The 19,127-nt window shown below is 48.9% G+C and overlaps 1 protein-coding gene across 1 annotated transcript in view; it reads right to left on the minus strand.

Annotated features, from left to right (window-relative positions):
- Positions 1-2,887: 2,887 nt before the first annotated feature.
- The window catches only part of ESR2 (estrogen receptor 2), a 69,222-nt gene continuing 52,982 nt past the window's right edge, over positions 2,888-19,127 (minus strand). The window contains exons 8-9 of the mRNA XM_053405211.1: positions 18,543-18,723; positions 2,888-4,746 (exon numbers count right to left, since the gene is read on the minus strand). Of these exons, the coding sequence (XP_053261186.1) occupies positions 4,569-4,746; positions 18,543-18,723 (359 nt within the window). The 3' untranslated portion in view covers positions 2,888-4,568. The remainder of the gene's footprint in view (positions 4,747-18,542; positions 18,724-19,127) is intronic.

The raw sequence follows: 19,127 nt of genomic DNA on the forward strand, positions 1-19,127 counted from the left end.
CACCACACTCCTTGGCAGCAAATTCCACTGTCGAACAGCTCTTACTGTCAGGAAGTTCTTCCTAATGTTTAGGTGGAATCTTCTTTCTTGTAGTTTGGATCCATTGCTCCGTGTCCGCTTCTCTGGAGCAGCAGAAAACAACCTTTCTCCCTCCTCTATGTGACATCCTTTTATATATTTGAACATGGCTATCATATCACCCCTTAACCTCCTCTTCTCCAGGCTAAACATGCCCAGCTCCCTTAGCTGTTCCTCATAAGGCATCATTTCCAGGCCTTTGACCATTTTGGTTGCCCTTTATCCAGAACCTGTTGAGTGCCCTCTGGATCCAGGAATTAGAAGGAACTCGGGCAGGAAGAACTTGGAACTCCCAGCTCAGTTTCTGGCAAAGGCTTTAATGCAAAGTCAGATTGGTACATAAGCAAGGCACAAGGTACAGCAGGTACACCGGAGGTATAAATACATAGCTAAGCGCAAGACGTTCACCCAACAAGCGATGTGCCCCCTGCACCTTGCTTTTGGGCAGAGCACACAGCGCAGCAAGCAGTCAGAGCCCCAGGACTCTGCAGAACTGGCACTCCTTTGAGTGGGCTGGGCTTGTGAGGTTCACATTGGCATCTCTTGTGCCCTTGCAGATGGAGATGGGGGTCAGCGCCACCTCAGCATCCAATTAAGTCTCATTTGGTAGGTGAAGATACTGAGGTGGGGTGGCAGCTCCCCAGCAGGAGGTATCTGATTAGGAGTGCCCAGTGTCAAGGGGCAGAACACCCCTCTGTCAGCCTCCTTGGTCTGCCTCCTCCTCTCTTCATTCCCCGGGCTACTGGCCTCCTCCCCAGACTCAGACACTTCTCCGGTTCCTGGTTCCACCTCCCTCATCTACTAGGACACTCTCCAGGATTGCCCAGATCCATCTCCTTGAGCTCCTCCTGTTCCTCCTCTGGATTAGACCACCCACTTAGTGACACTAGGAAATCTGTGTCTCCATCGATAGTGAGCTTTCCAACTGCATTTCCATCTCTTCTAACATTCTTGCCAGGGTTGTGTACGGGGTCGATCTAATTCAGATAATTTAAAACAACTGCAACTAATTTAAATTAAGTAAATTTGCATATGTTCTCTTGTTTTGCATGATTTGTTCAGGTTTTGCTCTATGTGAGCCTGGGCTACTCAGGGCATTGAAACATTCAGCTGCACCCTGGAGGCATTTCAAGAAAAACTTTACATCCCTAAAAACTAGAACTTTGTGGGGGGGGGGGGTAAATGAAAGCTAAAATTCTAAGGAAGATGAATTCCATACTGTTTCCGTACCCCCCCCCAGAGTCACAATTTATGCATAGCCCAGATAACAAGTGACCTGTCTTGTCCCGTCCCCCCCCCCAACTCTGTGCTTTACAAAAAGTCAGAAATCCCAATGGTAAGAGAGGGACAAAAATGCCTGGCAGGATCTCTGATTTTTTTCAGTGGATATTTATTCCTAGCTCTTGTTAAAATGTGATGCCTTTTGATATTTGATATTTGCACCCAAAGTCCATTTTAGCTCAGCAAACAGAATAAATCTCCAGCATTTCTTCACAGCATCGTGTCAAACTTTCATTGGGCTGGTTCACACACAGATTCATCAGGGGGTGTTTGCAAAATCAGCTGGCCAGCTGTACCCTCCCCATCTTCCCTTCAGACACAATCTCTGAAAACGAGTCAGTTCTAACAATTAGCCGTAATTCGTCATGTATACAGAGACATCAATTTATGTACATCATGCACATACGAAACAGGGCCATGCACCTGCAACATTGTCCAAAAACAGTGCTTGTTTGCACAATGTTTATTTGGTGCCAATGGGCTGCGTTCCGGGCATCACACTGATGTAAAACGACCCCTGATTACAACTGACATAGAATGAAAAAAGCAAAAGAGAAGAGGCAAAACAAGCAACAGTGAAATATAATCAACAAGGAGATGAAGGCACGGTGAAAGTGAGGGATAAGTTGCAAAAGGCCTGGGAGACACGTGACATTGAACATGTGGCTGTCGCCGTCTCTGGGTTTGCGCCCATTCCACTGACTGCACAATTAGGTGCCATGTTGGTGGCACATCTCCTGCTGAGGCCCTACTGGGCTTGGTCAGGAGGCCGCATGCTGGCAACATGACACATAATCCGACAGTGCTTCCACAGCAAACAGGCAGAAGCTACGAGCACTGGAATAGGAGCAAGCGCTGAGCAACCACAGTCCAAGATGCCATGTTAAAAAGTGCACAAGGTTAGGGTTTTCAGGTGAGATTTGAAGGGGGAGTGATAGGCAGAGATGGGGAGACAGGTGAGCCAGGACAAAAAGTGTCACACTTGTGAAGGACTGAGCTGTTTCTATGTGCAGAGGGGTAGCCATGGGAGTCTTCGAGGGGCTGCAAGACTCTAACATTGTTTTCATTACAACAGATTATTTTGGCATCAGCTTTTACATTGCAAACTGTTTGTGTGCCAGAGGAGTGAAAGGTGCCTCCAGTTTTAATTCAGAAAAATTCAGTTTTAATTCAGAAAAAAGGGGTGTCACAAAGATCATAAGTTTGGGAGTTGCAGCCCAAAATAAACCATGCCACTGGCTCAGGGCTGGGGGGGGTGTTCTGTGGCTCTGCAGATGTTTTTGGATGCCAACTCCCACCATCCATGTCCATTGGAAATGCTGCCAACTGGGCAGTCACAAGTGTTCTGCCCTTGCTCTAGCTTTCGTGCCATAAATTGAGAGTGCATAAGTTGGCAGTCGAGATACAAATAAGGGCTCAGCAGCCCATGGGGTAGAGAAGCACACTGCCGGATTGCTCTAACTTCATGGAAACTAATATAGTTTCAGGGCTTCGTATTCCCTTGGGGGAATTTGGGAGAGTGTGTGTGTGTGTGTGCGTGTCAGCCAGTGGTGGTCTAAAGAGGCAACTGTGGTTGTCACTGGATTCTCCTAGTTCCTGGGAGGGTGTCTAGGGGTAAGCTGCCTCCCACTGGACATTTCCCACGTTAAGTATCAGGTAAGAATAATAGGACCAGGTAAGAATCATAGAATTATAGAGTTGGAAAGGCCCCTGAGGATTTTCTAGTCCAGGCATAGGCAAACTCAGCCCTCCAGATGTTTTGGGACTACAACTCCCATGATCCCTAGCTAACAGGACCAGTGGTCGGGGATGATGGGAACTGTAGTCTCAAAACATCTGGAGGGCTGAGTTTGCCTATGCCTGGTCTAGTCCAACTGCCTGCAATGCAGGACTATGCAGCTGTCCCATTTGGGGATCAAACCTGCAACCTTCGAATTATCAGCACTATGCTCTAACAAACTGAGCTATCCAAGAGTTTTCCCATGGCTTTCCAATGAAGCCTGAAGACAGACATGCTCCAGGCTCCCTTTTCTATCCAAGGTGCATTAGCTAATGCACACAGGAAATGCTGGCACATTTGCATGGGGAGTAATCAGTCTTTCACATTAACTTGTGCATGTTCTCTTTTTGTGTGCAGAGATGCCTCCTCCACTGAAGTAACTGGGAAAGCGCTTGCTACTGGGAGAACTGTTTGTGCATGTGCATTGGAATTCTTGCACTGATATGGCACAGAGCAGTTTCATTTGCTCCTGTTGGGACATACTCTAATTGGTCCACCAGAAGGCACCTTATTCTGGGCTCCCCCCCCCCATAGGATGAATACATTTATGGACACCAAAACCTGTTTCCACAATTATAGCCACAATCATATCGATCCTGTGTAGCTAAGCATGAAATAATTACTCACGAATTCTGACTATTCATAGCAATAATTCCTCCACACATGGCAATACGTTGAACGAGTCTGCAGCAGGAAACGAAAAGGCCAAGCCTTGCACCCACTCAAGTGCTTGAGCACAGAAATCAAACACGGCAAATGCTTAGATAACAGTCAATACAAACTGGAGCTTTGTAATAATAAAAAATAAGCTTCTGGTCCACATTGTCAAAGTGGGTCAGGATACAAACTCTCCAAGCGCTTTCCTTTAAATAGGAGGACCTCCTCCCACTACTGATCAAAGGCGCATTTGCGCAAAGGCAAACTTATCCATGTCTTTTGCGAGTTGGAACAGCACATATTTCTTAAGGTGGATGGGATCCCTCCTGTCTGCTGTAATGTACAGCGTATTTCATAGGCTACTTCGGTTAGAAGAGGCTGCTCCCTTTTTTTGCAGTGGAACCCTAGGTCTGTGCATCACCCAACCTCCTTCTTTCTACAAAAAAATATATGCTCTGCCACCCAACTAGGATAACCATGAAGCTTAAGGCGCATATGGCACTTCAACAGTCTCCTCTAAAAGGCACTCCAGAAGTGCAGAGTTGATGATAAAGCTACATTCACCGGCAGATTCTTCCATTCCAACCCCACGAGACTTTTCCAAGACATACTGCATCCAGTGTGAAAAGATTAGAGTACAATCCCATTAAAAAAACTCCAGGCGAGAGAGAGATCAAAATTTGTGCCTTCTTTCTTTTAAAGCAAACACCCACATTTTGAATCTTGGGACTGTTTTCTTGGTGCTTCCCTGGGCTCCCGTTCCGGTACAAAATCACTGCTGAGGTCCATCTGCGCTCTTAGTTTGTTCCGATGGGGTGACCTGGATATTAGAGGCAGAGGTTTTCGCTTTGTTTCGGAGGGTGTGAGCATTGAGCATCTCCAACAGTAGGTCGTAGACGGGAACGACATTCTTGCATTTCATGCTGAGAAGGTGCTCCATCCCTTTGTTACTGTGAAGAAAGCAAAGAGGTCACAGCAAGGCACTGAGGTTTAAAATGCACTGTGGGGAGAGAGACTTTCTGCTGTCCGTCAGGCAACAGCTTTTCCCACCTGCCTTGCCCCACCCTCTCGAAGCCTTTCCCAGACCATGACAGCAGAAGTACCGTATTTTTCGCTCTATAGGACACACCCGACCATAGGACGCACCTTGTTTTAGAGGAGGAGAACAAGAAAAAAAAAATCTGCCCCTCTCTGTTCAGCGCCCCTTCAGCAAAGCGGCAGGAGAAACAGAGCCCCTTCCATTTCTCCTCCCGCTTGGCTGAAGGGGTGCGGCGCAGCTCTCCCTCTCTGCTGAAGCCAGAAGAGTCTTGCTCTCCCGGCTTCAGCAAAAGGAACCCGAAGCCTTCGGAGCGCAACTCGAGTTCCCGCTGAGCTCCGGAGGCTTCAGGCGGCTATCCCTGAAGCCTGGAGAGCGAGAGGGGTCGGTGCGCACTGACCCCTCTCGCTCTCCAGGCTTCAGCGAAAGCAACGCATAGCCTCCGGAGCGCGGAGGGAGCGCTCCCTCTGCACTTTGGAGGCTTCGCGTTGCTATCGCTGAAGCCAAGGAGCCTGCATTCGCTCCATAGGACGCACCCACATTTCCCCTTAATTTTTGGAGGGGGAAAAGTGCGTCCTATAGAGCGAACAATACGGTAGCTGGGAAGAGGTCAGGGATATTTAAAAAATAATAATTTTATAGGTTGTGTGTCCTTGTTTCTCAGTTTGACCCTATTACATGGTTTTGTATGTTTTGTGGCATTTTATGCATTGTGACTTGCCATTAATTTTTTGACTGGGAAGTCAAGGAGGAGGAGGTCACAGCGGCCATGGTAAAGTGGTCACAAGACTTTGGGTATTCAATAACCATGCCACAGTGGGAAAATTTGTGGAAGAATAATTGGAAATTCACAAACTGTTACGTCTTGAGAGAAAACTTCCTAAAAATGCAACACCGATGGTATCTAACACCTTGGAAACTGTTAAAGATGTACGAAAGTGTCCCAAGTAATTGCTGGAGGTGTGGAGATAAATCAGGCACTTTCTATCATATGTGGTAGCTATGCAAAAAAAATCCAGGCATTTTGGGAGACTATCCACTTAGAAATACAAAAAAATAATAAAGATTTCCTTTAAGAGAAAACCAGAAACTTATCTTTTGGGGATCACAGATTTGGATAGCCCGCAAAAAATGAAGAGTATATTTTTATACACCACAGTGGCAGCAAGAGTTCTTATTGCTACAAAGTGGAAGATTGATGAAATCTCCTCTATCCATGAATGGATCCAAAAGCTAACAGATTATGCGGAGTTAGATAGTTTATCAGAAAAAACAAAGAATAAACCAAAACAGGAATTCATCTCGAAATGGGAAGTCTTCAAAGTTTACTTGAAAAACAATTACAGTAGTTTAAACTCTGTCGCAGCATTTGCGTAACTTTAGTAGTAGATTTAAGAAAGATATGAAACCTAAGATAAATCAATAACTAGTTAATTTAAGATAAAAATGTGTATTGGCAACAAATAATAGATAACTGAAACAGGGAATGGACGGGAGGTCGGCTTTTCGCTTTATTGATTTGTAATTAATATTGTCTTTATCACTGTTTTGTTTGTATTTTTGCATTTTTTCCTTTTTTTGGTCTATCAATAAAAAAAAATACATGGTTTTGTATGTTTTGTTGCATTTTATGCATTGTGACTAGCCATTAATTTTTTATTGAGAAGAGAGGCACCTGTGGAATTTCTGTCTCAAAGCAATAAAAGCATTGTCAACCACTGGACATCCTCCTCTCCCCTGCTATGCATCTGATGCTCTAGTTCAGGGGTCAGGAAAATTACCGCGCCTTGGGCCAGTGTCTCCAACGCCGACCATGCAGCGGGCTGGAGGGCAGGGGAGCGCGTGCCCATACGCGTGCGCACACGCTATTTCCGGTTCACTTCCAGGTCGGAGGAGCACCGGAAGTAGCTTGTGCGCATGTGCACAGGTCTCCTCCGAGAAGGATGTGCATTGGAAATAATGCTTGCACATGCGCAAATAATGCTTGCGCATGCGCACAAGCTATTTCCGGTGCTCCTCCAACCTGGAAGTGGGCAGCCGTGCAGCACAGCGCCGCACCGGTAAGAGTGGGCAGTGGCAGCGGGCAGCAGGGTTGCTGCAGGCCGGATAAACGAGTCCCTTGGGCCTTATCCGGCCCACGGGCCTTAGTTTGGGGACCCCTGCTCTATTTAAGCTAACGGTCAATCCATCCCTCTCAATGAACATTTAATTTCCTCCATGCCATGAAGTTGTCAACATGTGCAGAGGAGGGCAACCAAGATGATCCCGGGTCTGGAAACCAAGCCTTATAAGGAACGGTTGAAAGAGCTGGGTATGTTTAGCCTGGAAAAGAGGAGGCTGAGAGGAGATACGCTAGCCATCTTCAGGTATCTCAAGGACTGTCGCATGGAGGGTGGAGCAAGTTTGTTTTCTCCTGCTCTGGACCCAAAGCAATGGATTCAAATTACAAGAAAGGAGATTCCAAACTAAACACCAGGAAAAACTTTATTGGGGTAAGAGCTGCTCAACAGTGGAACTCTCCTTCACTGGAGGTCTCTAAGCAGAGGTTGGATGGCCATCTGTCATGGATGCTTTAGTTGAGATTCCTGCATTGCAGGGGGTTGGACTAGATGACCCCTGGGGTCCCTTCCATCTCTACAATTCTATGAACTGGGGGGCAAATAAGAGTTGTGTGCATGGTTCTTGCTATTAAGCATTAGAGCCAGATAGCAGATATCTGCAGCAGACGTAATTCAGAATGAGGTGGTAAACTGGTCTGTACCACTTCAGGCGAAGATGTTTGTGTGTGACATTTCTAAATGCTTCTAAACACCCTGGAGGCAGAACATTAGCACAGAATGAGAGTCCTGACCTAGACTTGCTCTCCCTGATGGAGTAATTTTCTACCTACAAGAATTATTTTCTCGTATCTTGCCTCCCCTCCCATTCACACACAGCTGAAGTGGTACAGTCTGTTCCATCTTCTCCGAACTTGGCCACCTCATTGGAGCTTGCAAATGTAGTCTCTGCCATGGCAAACCAGCTGAGTACCTAAGTGCATTTTCACACAGGAGGCTTAAAAATTGCTTTTGAGCCTTTCTCAAGCTACTTAGGGACACAGGTGGCGCTGTGGGTTAAACTACAGAGCCTAGGACTTGCTGATCAGAAGGTCGGCGGTTCGAATCCCCGTGATGGGGTGAGCTCCCATTGCTCTGTCCCTGCTCCTGCCAACCGAGCAGTTCGAAAGCACATCAAAGTGCAAGTAGATAAATAGGTACCACTCCGGTGGGAAGGTAAACGGCGTTTCCGTGCGCTGCTCTAGTTTGCCAGAAACGGCTTAGTAATGCTGGCCACATGACCCAGAAGCTGTACACCAGCTCCCTCGGCCAATAAAGCGAGATGAGCACCGCAACCCCAGAGTCAGTCACGACTGGACCTAATGGTCAGGAGTCCCTTTACCTTACAAGCTACCTATGTTAGCCAAACAGGAAAGAAAGCAGAAGAGGAAACTTTGTGATGCCAATGAACACTCTGCTCTACAGTGGGTTGTTTTGGACTGTTTACATTCACAATAAAAATGTGACTGGAGTAAGATCATGTGCCAATGTGGTGCCCTACAGGTGCTGTTAGGACTACAACTCCCATCATCCTTGACTGTTGGCCATGCTGGCTGGGGCTGATGGGAGCTGTAGTCCAACAACAGTTGGAAGATATCACACTGGCTGCCCAGCACAGGGCTGGGTAACCTGTGGCTCAACAAATGTTGCTGGACTCCAACTCCCATCATTCCTAGCCATTGTGCCCAATGGACATGGATGATGAGAGTTGTAGTCCAACAACAACCAGATGGCTACTGGTTCCCCATTCGTGCCACAGTATTTTTGCAATACTGCTAATCAGGCCATTGTTTAACATACTGTTTTGCTTTGCATTCATGCAGTCAATAATTGGGTTAATGGAAATGCATGCACACACACACACACATAAATGCAAAAATAAGCCATAAACCAAGTTGCTCCATTCCTTATCTTCACTGCTGGAAAAACAGCAGCCCAATATTCCTGAGGTCATTCCTACATACAATTAAAATAATTTGATTCAAATCATTTTAATGTGTCATTTTTTTAAAAGGGGGGAGAAAAGGAACAGATACGTTTTCCTGTGATGAACGAACATTTTAACATAATTACTGAGTGGACATAACACTATCAAAGAATAAATAATTGCCAGGGGTGGGCAGAGCAAAAAAAGAGAAAAGAATCCATGCTAATCATTTATTCAGCCAAAACTCATCTACTCTTCTGCTGGGAAGAAATACAATCCAGCAATATTAATGGAAACTCTTGTCCAATTTCTGTTCTTCTTGAAAGAAAGGTGATGAAATGAACAGATATTTAGAGCCGGCATTCATTTAAAACAGAGACAGAAAGAGATTGGGGGAGTGTGAAGAATGAATCGTGCATGCCTCACAATTGGGCAGAGGGTATGGACTGTGGTGGAACTGCAAGCCAATCAGCTTCGTTGCTGGTCTCCCAGGTGCTGAGGCTTCTGGAGTGGGTGGACCAGAGAGAGACTGTGGAGGACTGGTGCATCCCAGGAGCATAAAAGGGGCTACATGCTTGATGTTCCACCTCGGCCTTCAAGTGAGCTTCCCATCCACCCACCCTATAATGTTAACTATTGAAATTCTGGCATTTCTTTTCATAGCTATTGTCACAATTTTCCTTCAGCAGAAGAGGCACTGGGCTGGATCATTAGATGGGAGGGGCAGGGGCACCCTGCTCCAGTCCACAGGGGATCCCCCCTAAGGGATCTTGGAGGGCAGCTGATACCATGTCATCCAAACCTGGACAAACTTTGGTTAACCTTAAGTACAATCCATGGGAACAAGCCAGCTTCGACCCATGGTTTATGAAACTGCTTTGTTTCCCACTAGCCATAGTTAAGATTAACCACAGTTTAGAATCTGGACAACATGCTAAATTGTGATGAATCTAAAATGGAAACAGAAGCTTCAAATCTCCCAGTTGTAGCTGCAGCATGTGACTCTGGAGGGAAGCTAGGCTTGTTCATGTACACCAAACCAAGATTTAGCATTACATCATCCAAACACAAGGGGGGCAGGTGGCGCTGTGGGTTAAACCACAGAGCTTAGGGCTTGGTGATCAGAAGGTCGGTGGTTCGAATCCCCACGACAGAGTGAGCTCCCGTTGCTCGGTCCCTGCTCCTGCCCACCTAGTAGTTCGAAAGCACACCAGTGCAAGTAGATAAATAGGTACCACTCCGGCGGAAAGGTAAACGGCGTTTCCGTGGCTGCTCTGGTTCGCCAGAAGTGGCTTAGTCATGCTGGCCGCATGACCCGGAAGCTGTATGCTGGCTCCCTCGGCCAATAAAGTGAGATGAACGCCGCAACCCCAGAGTCGGCCACGACTGGACCTAATGGTCAGGGGTCCCTTTACCTTTACCTTTACCATCCAAACACAGCCACTGTAATACTGCATGTACTTGCAAAATAACATACCAGTTGAAATCCAGGACATCTTTCTGTTCAAGGCAGTGTACAAAGATCTTTTAAAAAAAAAAAACCAATAGGATATTTGTATGAGAACAGCTAGATATTATTTTCCAGATGTGAGTGTTGAACACAGTTAGTTGTTGACTCTGGGGTTTGAAGACATGAGAGCAACTTAAACTTAGGCCTTGACTTCTCTAACCTAAAGTTCTGAATGCGTCAGACAGAGATAGCAGCTATCTCATCAGAAAAACCACAGAGGCTGTTGCCTTTTGTGAGTCACAGAATTCCTTTGAAATGAAGACCCAGAACGCATTTATAACAGCAGTGGAAATTTTCAGAATGAATGAAACTGGAAAAGAGGAGGCTGAGAGGAGATATGACAGCCATCTTCTAATATCCCTCTTGGAAGAGGGCGAAAGCTTGTTTTCTCCTGCTCTGGAGGGCAGGACTCGAACCAATGGCTCCAAGTTACAAGAAAGGAGATTCCGACTGAACATCAGAAAGAACTTTCTGACGGTAAGAACTATTTGACCATGGAAGGTTGTGGACTCTCCTTCCTTGGAGGTTTTTGATCAGAGGTTGGATGGCCATCTGTCATGAATGCTTTAGTGAAGATTCCTGTATTGCAGGGGGTTGGACTAGATGACCCTAAGGATCCCTTCCAACTCTACCACCCTATGATATAATTTTGTGAGCAATGCAGCTGCTGAATAGCCTTTTTTGCCTTGTGAAAAAAATATAACGTGTCTTAGTTCTGCAAGGAAAATCTAAAGAAGTTACCATTCTTATTAGATATGCCCACAGGGAGGGTCCAGTCTATACCCAGCACTCACCAAGCAGCAAAACTGTGCCTGGGCTTTATGGCTGCAGGCTATGGGTAGAAAATTAAGAACATCAGCAGAGCCTACTGGATCAAGCCAATGGCCCTTCTAGGCTAGCATCCTGTTCCCACACAGGCCAACCAGATGCCTATGGGAAGTCTCCAAGCAGGACCTGATTGCAACTGAATGTACATAGCTATTGTGGCTGAATGCTGTCCCGTATACAGAATTTGTTGCACATAGAAAACCAGCTGCCAGGAAGAAGAGACTTCGGCAAGCCTTTTCTCCAACATCATTTGGTTTGTGTGGAAAGGAGCATTTGAATATGCCATCTCCCAGCTGAAATGATGCAGTCTGGGGGAAGTCTGACCTTAGGGTGAGTTTTTTCTTTGGAACAAACCCAAGGCATAAATAGTATCATGAGACCATCCTCATGCGATGGCCCACGCAGCCTAAACCAGAACCAGGAATATGCAGCTGCCCAATGCAGGGATCGAACCCACAACCTTGGCGTTCTCAACAAGACGCTCTAATCAACTGAATGTTATCCTCAATGGAGCATTTTAATAGCACTTGGGTTAACTGTTGAGGGTAAATCTAGTCTCCTGAATAGAGCCTTGATCTGCTTAGTGGACTAAGAATGATGCCAGCAAAATCATACCAACAGCCCTCCTGGATCAGAGCACAAGGCCACCTAGTCTTGCCTGATTAGTGCGTACCGTGAGACCAAGCAAGAGAACATAAGGAGAGCCCAGCAGGATAAGACAAAGGGGACCATCTCATTCAGCATTCTGTTCCCACAAGCAGCTAATCAGATGCCTCTGGGAAGCTAGCTAGCAAGCAGGACAACATGACAACAGCTCTCTCTCTTGTTGTGGCTGATATTCACAGCAGCTGATATTCACAACAGCATAGTGCCTCTGAACCTGCAGATTACATATGGCCGTTGTGTCTAGTAGATACCGATAGCCTTATCGTCCATGGTTTACGATCGAAAGCCTTGGGAAAACACAAGTGCTCTATTGCAATTAAGATTTGCTTCTCAGTTTAAACTATCCAACTCAGTGGCGTAGCGTAGGGGGTGCAGGGGGGGCCGGTCGCACCGGGCGCAACATCTGGGGGTTAGGGTTAGGGGGCGCAAATCCACGGGTTAGGGGGCGCAAATCCAGGTGTTAGGGGGCGCAAATTACTTGCCTTGCCCCGGGTGCTGACAACCCACGCTACGCCACTGATCCAACTGCCCACTGAGAACAAGGAGCCCTTTTGTAGACAAAACCATCAGCTAACTTCTTTCAATGAAGGGCACAGTTTTTGGAATCCCAATGCAAAGCAAGCTAAACTTAAGAAAGCATTAGCTCAAAATGTGGAACCACCATATTCATAACACTGGCCACAAAGCACAAAGCGAACCACCCATTTGTCTGTTCCAAAACAACAACACCCCATGGTCTTGCACTACACCAGCAAGCCAATGTATGTTAGTTTCAGCCACAACAGATAGCGAGAACGATGTAGGTTTTAGGGGAAGCTGAAGTGTGGAGGAATGGAAGCAAGGCTGTTTGTGATGAACACGGTACGGGATGGAAATTGCTGCCTCCTCAAATACAGACTCTTGCTTATTTACAACGGCGATCTTTCCCCCCGCCTAAATTCAGTTGTCAAAATGAAGAACGCTAACCAGGGCTGGATTCTTGTGGGAAAGGACAGTGAGCTCTCTTTAGTCTTGGTACTGAAAACAAATTCCTTGACTCAGAACGCACTCAGAGACACTTTGTTCTTGCATTCCAACTGTCTTTCCCCCTTGCTTCTAGTTAAGAGCTCTTGGGACTCTAATAAAAACCAAACTAGATCTGGCAAGCCTGAAATCTGAATAATGTGCTACACCAGCCTTTCTCAACCTTGAGTCCCCAGCTGTTGTTGAACAACAACTCCCATCCTCCCCTAGCTAGCAGTAAGAGTGGCCAGGGATGATGGGAGTTGTAGTCCAGCAAAAGCTGGAGACGCAACATTGAGAAAGATTGTGATACATGGACCAGAGGACTGATTCGGGATAAGCTAACATCCTGGAAGAATGGATGCCTTTTTCGGACTATTTAAAGAAATATTATAGTACGGTGAACTTGCAAGCAGGATTTGAGCTATGGGCAACAGAAGGAATTAGATTATTGTGGTTATGATTTGACAGATAGAAAATAGGGTGCAGAAGAAGGGGGGAAACTACAACTCCATGGGAAAAAAGGGTGGGGAGTCGACAAAAATAAGAGGAAAAGAGAAATGGACACCTAAAACTTGAGCAGGCCAGTTGAAATATACTCAGAGTCGCAAAGTGATTTCATGCTCTTTATTCAGCTCATAGTGGTGAGGAGGAATGAATGAATGTCCCCTCAAAGTATCTGCTTTATATACATTATTTACACAATGGGCTGCACATGACTGGCTAATTCCGGAATTCTACTGTAAGCCAATCAGGTTGTGGATTCACTTCTATCTGGAGCATGATTGGGTAGTTCCTGCCAACCAATCATACTGCTGCATTGTTCTAGGACCAATCAGACTGCTGCATTCTGAATCCTATTGTTCTAGGACCAATCAGACTGCTGCCTTTTGGATCCTATTGTTCTAGGACCAATCAGACTGCTGCCTTTTGGATCCTATTGTTCTAGGACCAATCAGACTGCTGCCTTTTGGATCCTATTCAACTCAGTACATAACACCCCTCCCCTCTAAGTTCCAGTTCTGCCCGGGAGGTCGCATTCATAGTCCTCAAGGTACGCCGGCGGCCTACGTGTGCGTTGCGGCCTGGGGTGTTCCCTGGTCCAGGGTTCAGGTTCTGGCTCGTGTTTCAAGGATGCTGGCTGTGATGGGGCTGTTTGGTCTGGCGCAACCAGCTCACTCAGTCGTGGTTCTGGTTCCGGTGTCCTTTCGGCCTCGCAGGTCCTCTCTGTATTTACTGATTCTGCCTCTCCTGCTGGCCCCTCGTGCTCTATGGGCCTCACTGCCCCTCTGTTCCCTTGGGACTCCTCTGCCCTTTCCTCCTCCTGGTTTTCTCCCGGGAATCGTCGCCGTATCTGGTCGCAGTGGCGGCGCCAGCATTGCCCCCCATCCGTTAGCACCTCATACGACACGGGGCCAGTGACCCTGGTGACTGTGGCGGGTACCCATGCTGGGCCTGCCCCAAAATTCTTTGCGTACACTGGGTCCTGAGCCTTGAAGGTCCGGGGGTTCTTGCCTTCCCCCACCACTACCTCATCCTGAGCTCTATCGGGGTGAAGGCGGTCCAATCTGATTGCAAGGCGCTGACCCATTAGTAGTTCAGCGGGGCTCCGGCCAGTCGTTGAGCTGGGGGTGCTGTGCTGTGCTAGAAGGAATGTGGCAAGGCGGTACTCCCAATCCCCTTGCGTCATGCGGCGAAGGGTGTCCTTGGTGGTCTGCACCATGCGTTCTGCTTGGCCATTGGTGGCAGGGTGGAATGGCGCCAAACGGATGTGGCGGATGGCGTTCTGCGCTGTGAAGGTTTGGAATTCTCCTGACGTAAATGCAGTCCCGTTGTCTGAGACAAGAGTGTCAGGGAGCCCGTGGGTTGCAAACAGCCTGTGTAGTACCCGGATGGCTGCGGATGTAGAAGTGGACGGTACCAGTGTGACTTCCAGCCATTTGGTGTAGGAGTCCACCACTATGAAGAATGTTTTTCCCTGAAAGGGGCCAGCGAAGTCCACATGCAGGCATGACCATGGTGCTCGGGCGGACTCCCAGGACTGGACTGGGGCCCTTGGGGGATCAGGGCGGGATTCTTGGCAGGCCTGGCAGTGTTTGACCCAGGCCTCTATCTCTCCGTCGATCCCCGGCCACCACACATAACTCCTGGCAAGGGCCTTCATTCTTACTACCCCTGGGTGTGTCTCGTGTAGGGCTGTGAGGACCCTTTTGCGGAGGGGCTGGGGAACAATGACCCTGCTTCCCCATAACAGGCACCCCTTGTGGGCCGACAGTTCATGTTTGCGGGTTGTGTAGCTGGCGAATTCTGGCCCGGGGCTGCTGCTGGGCCATCCCCTCCACACCCAGTCCAGGACCCGGGAGATGACCCTATCTTTCTTGGAATGGTGTGCAACTTCTTGTGCCTGAATGGGGCGGTCGGGAAGCAGTTCCAGGCTCATAACCTCTTGTGCAGGTGCTGGGTCGGGGCCTGTTTCTGGTAGTGGTAGCCTGCTGAGGGCGTCTGCATGGCCCATCGCCTTCCCCGGACGGTGAATCAGTGCATACTGGTAGCTGGCAAGGAAAATTGACCACCTGAGGACGCGAGGAGACAGCACTTGGGGGGTCTGCTTTCCAGGGGCAAACAAGCCAAGCAACGGCTTGTGGTCAGTCACCACGGTGAAGGGCCGCCCGTACAAGAAATCATGGAATTTTTTTACTCCCTTCACGATTGCCAGACCCTCCTTGTCGATTTGCGAGTAGTTCCGCTCGGTTGCATTGAGTGTCTGGGAAAAGTATGCCACTGGTACCTCTCTTCCATCCGGGAGTTGGTGTCCCAGGACAGCGCCAATTCCATAGGGCGAGGCGTCGCATGCTAGCACCACCGGCAGCCTCTCGTCGAAGTGTGCCAAGACCGAGTTTGAGACAAGCAAGTCCTTGACTGCCTGGAATGCGGCCTCCTGGTGCTGGCCCCACACCCAAGGGGCCCGCTTGTCCAGGAGTCTGTGTAGGGGCTTCGCTACCGCCACCTTGTGGGGAAGGAAGGAATGGTAAAAGTTCAATAGTCCTAAGAGGGCCTGAAGTTCAGTCTTGTTCTTGGGCGCTGGGGCATCACAAATGGCCCGTACCTTGTCCCCAGTCGGGTGGACCCCTTCTGCATCCACCATAAATCCCAGAAAGTCCACCTGAGGCACTCCTAGTAGACATTTTTTCCCGCTTCACCTTGAGACCCGCCGTCTGGAAACGGTGCAGAACGGTGCGGAGGCGGTCCTCAAACTCCTCTGGTGTGGGCCCGGCAATCAACACATCATCGAAGAAGGGGGTGACGCCAGGAATCCCTTTAAGGAGCGAGTCCATTAGATTCTGGAATATGCCTGGTGCCACACTGACACCGAATTGCAGCCGCTTTACCCTGAACGCTCCTCTGTGCGTCACAATCGTCTGTGCCTCTGCTGTGGCCTCATCTACTGGCAGCTGTTGATATGCTTGGGCCAAGTCCAGCTTGCCAAAAATTTTCAACCCAGCCAGGGTGGCAAGAACATGGCTGACCACTGGCACTGGGTATGCATGGGCCGTGAGGGCCTTGTTTATGGTACATTTGTAGTCTGCACAGATGCGGACCGAACCATTAGGCTTGACGGGTGTGACGATTGGGGTTTCCCAGGGGGCATTAGGCACTGGCTCCAGCACTCCTTGCTCCACGAGCCGGTCCAATTCCTCGTCTATACGTGGTTTCAGGGCGAACGGGACCCAGCGGGCCTTGAGCCTGACCGGTCGTACTGCGGGGTCAAGCTGTAGAGCAATGGGGGGGCCGGTATACTGTCCCAATTTCCCATCGAAAACCCCCGGAAATTCCTTGCATATGGCGTCCACGTCCACTTGTAAGCTAGTGTGGTTCACCCCGGTGACGGCTAGCCCCAGTGGTCCAAACCATGCCAATCCCAGTAAGCTAATGTAGGGGCCCTTGACCACAAGCAAGTCCAGTTGCCGCGTCCCCCTCGGTATTGCACCCTGAAGGTCCCCACCCCCATTGTGGGGACCTTACGTTTCTGGAAGTCCCAGAGGGTGAATGGGGCCGGCCTGAGTTTGGGACCCCCCATAGGACACAGTTTTCTTAAGATCTTTGCCGAGATTATGGATAGAGTTGAACCCGTGTCAAGCTCCATGCGGCATGGGGCCCCCTCTATCTGTACCTCGACATAAATTTTCTCTACGTTGGGGTGGGGCAACTGGTATACCTGGAAGTCCGTGAGCTCCGTCGAGTTGCCTTGGTGTGTTGGGCCCCGGAACCTGGGGCTCTTGGATTGGTCATCTGATGCCTGGCGTCGGGTGGGCTGAGCCCGACACACCCGGGCGATGTGTCCCGATTTTCTGCACTGCCTGCACTCTGCATTGCGGAAACGGCAGGTCCTCCTCTCGTGACTTTCTCCACAGCTTGCGCAGTTCCCTCCTTCTCGTCGAGGCAGCTGTGGTATGTGGGCTGCTTGAGTGCGCTGCTGTACTCGGTGCACCTCCTCCCTGTCGGATCCTGAGTCGTCGGTGAGGTCTTCGTGGTGGACCCTTGGTTGGGATGGCAGGCTCGGCCGTGCCTCTTGCGTTGACCTCTCGGCAGCTTCCGTTGCCAGGGCCTCCTCCAGAGCGACCTGGAACGTTAGGTCCTTCTTAGCGTAGAGGCGTCGTTGCAGCTTCTCATCCTTCAGGCCACCGACGAGGCGGTCACGAAGCATGTTCTCCGGCTCTGAGAAGTTGCAGAACCGGGCGGCTTGGTGGAGAGAGGTCACAAACCCAGTTATGGTTTCCCCAGGGGCTTGCCGCTTTGCGTAGAAGGCATTTCGACGAGCCACCACTGAGGGCTGCGGCGAAAAGTGCCCCTTCAGCTGTTCCATTATTGTTTTGTATGGAACAGTAGCGACGTCTTCAGGCGCAAGGAGGGCCCGGGCGATTTCAAACGTCTCCTCTCCGCAGACGCTGAAGAATATCACCCTCTTCTTGGCGTCTTCTTCGTCGGTGACCCCTTTGGCTTCTAGGAGGAAGGTGAAACGGGAGGCGTACACTTCCCAGTCTCCAGATGCTGGGCTGAACGGCGAGAAGCTGTTGTCGGTTGCCATTCTGAGTTCCTTGTGTCCCGGAGCTGAAGCCTGGATACACGGTGCGAGGCAGCGGTGCGGCAGGTGGCGGTGCTGCGGTGCTGTGTGTGGCAGTCAGCTCAGCGGGATCCCATCCTCGTCGCCAGTGAAATATACTCAGAGTCGCAAAGTGATTTCATGCTCTTTATTCAGCTCATAGTGGTGAGGAGGAATGAATGAATGTCCCCTCAAAGTATCTGCTTTATATACATTATTTACACAATGGGCTGCACATGATTGGCTAATTCCGGAATTCTACTGTAAGCCAATCAGGTTGTGGATTCACTTCTATCTGGAGCATGATTGGGTAGTTCCTGCCAACCAATCATACTGCTGCATTGTTCTAGGACCAATCAGACTGCTGCATTCTGAATCCTATTATTCTAGAACCAATCAGACTGCTGCCTTTTGGATCCTATTGTTCTAGAACCAATCAGACTGCTGCCTTTTGGATCCTATTCAACTCAGTACATAACACCAGTCATCTGCCCTGTTGTTGCTTTTTGCCACAGATTTTTTTAAAATGGCTGACGGTCTCTAGGATGGGAATCTGGATCACCCCCTAGAATGGCCTTACCTTGCGTGCCGGACATGTGAGAGCAGCATCAGCAAGTTCGCCAAGCGTGTCGTCTGTTGGGCCAAAGGGACCCCGCTCTTTGAAATGACCCACACCAAGGCGTCCGTCACAGAGTTCAGCAGGTGACTCAGTTTCTTGTTGCTCTCGGACTCTCCTGCAGCTGAGGAGATTGGATACACATCTACACAAGAAAGATGCCAAATGAGCAGAGTTTAAGGAATAAGAGCTGTACTGCGTCGGGGTGTGTGCGTGTGGCTCATCTACAGTAGCTCAGCCTGGGAAGCTTCCCAAAGTGTGCTTGAGTGCAACTGTGGCCACTTACTTCCCGTTCCCAGAAACTGGTATTCAGTGGCAACTGACTGTGGAGGTAGAACATAGTTACTTGCAACTTTGTAGAGACACACATCCACACGTGTTGAACATGTGGTATTCAGGAAGCTGCTCCATCCCAAATTGAACCATTGCTCCATCTCATTCAGTACTGGCAGCACAGACTGGCAGCAGCTCCCCAGGGTTGTTGGTGCATGTTTTACCTAGTCCCACCTGATAATGGCAAGGATTGAACCTTCCGCATGCAATGCACTG

Source organism: Podarcis raffonei, chromosome 1 (assembly GCF_027172205.1).
Source record: "Podarcis raffonei isolate rPodRaf1 chromosome 1, rPodRaf1.pri, whole genome shotgun sequence".
Taxonomy (NCBI): domain Eukaryota; kingdom Metazoa; phylum Chordata; class Lepidosauria; order Squamata; family Lacertidae; genus Podarcis; species Podarcis raffonei.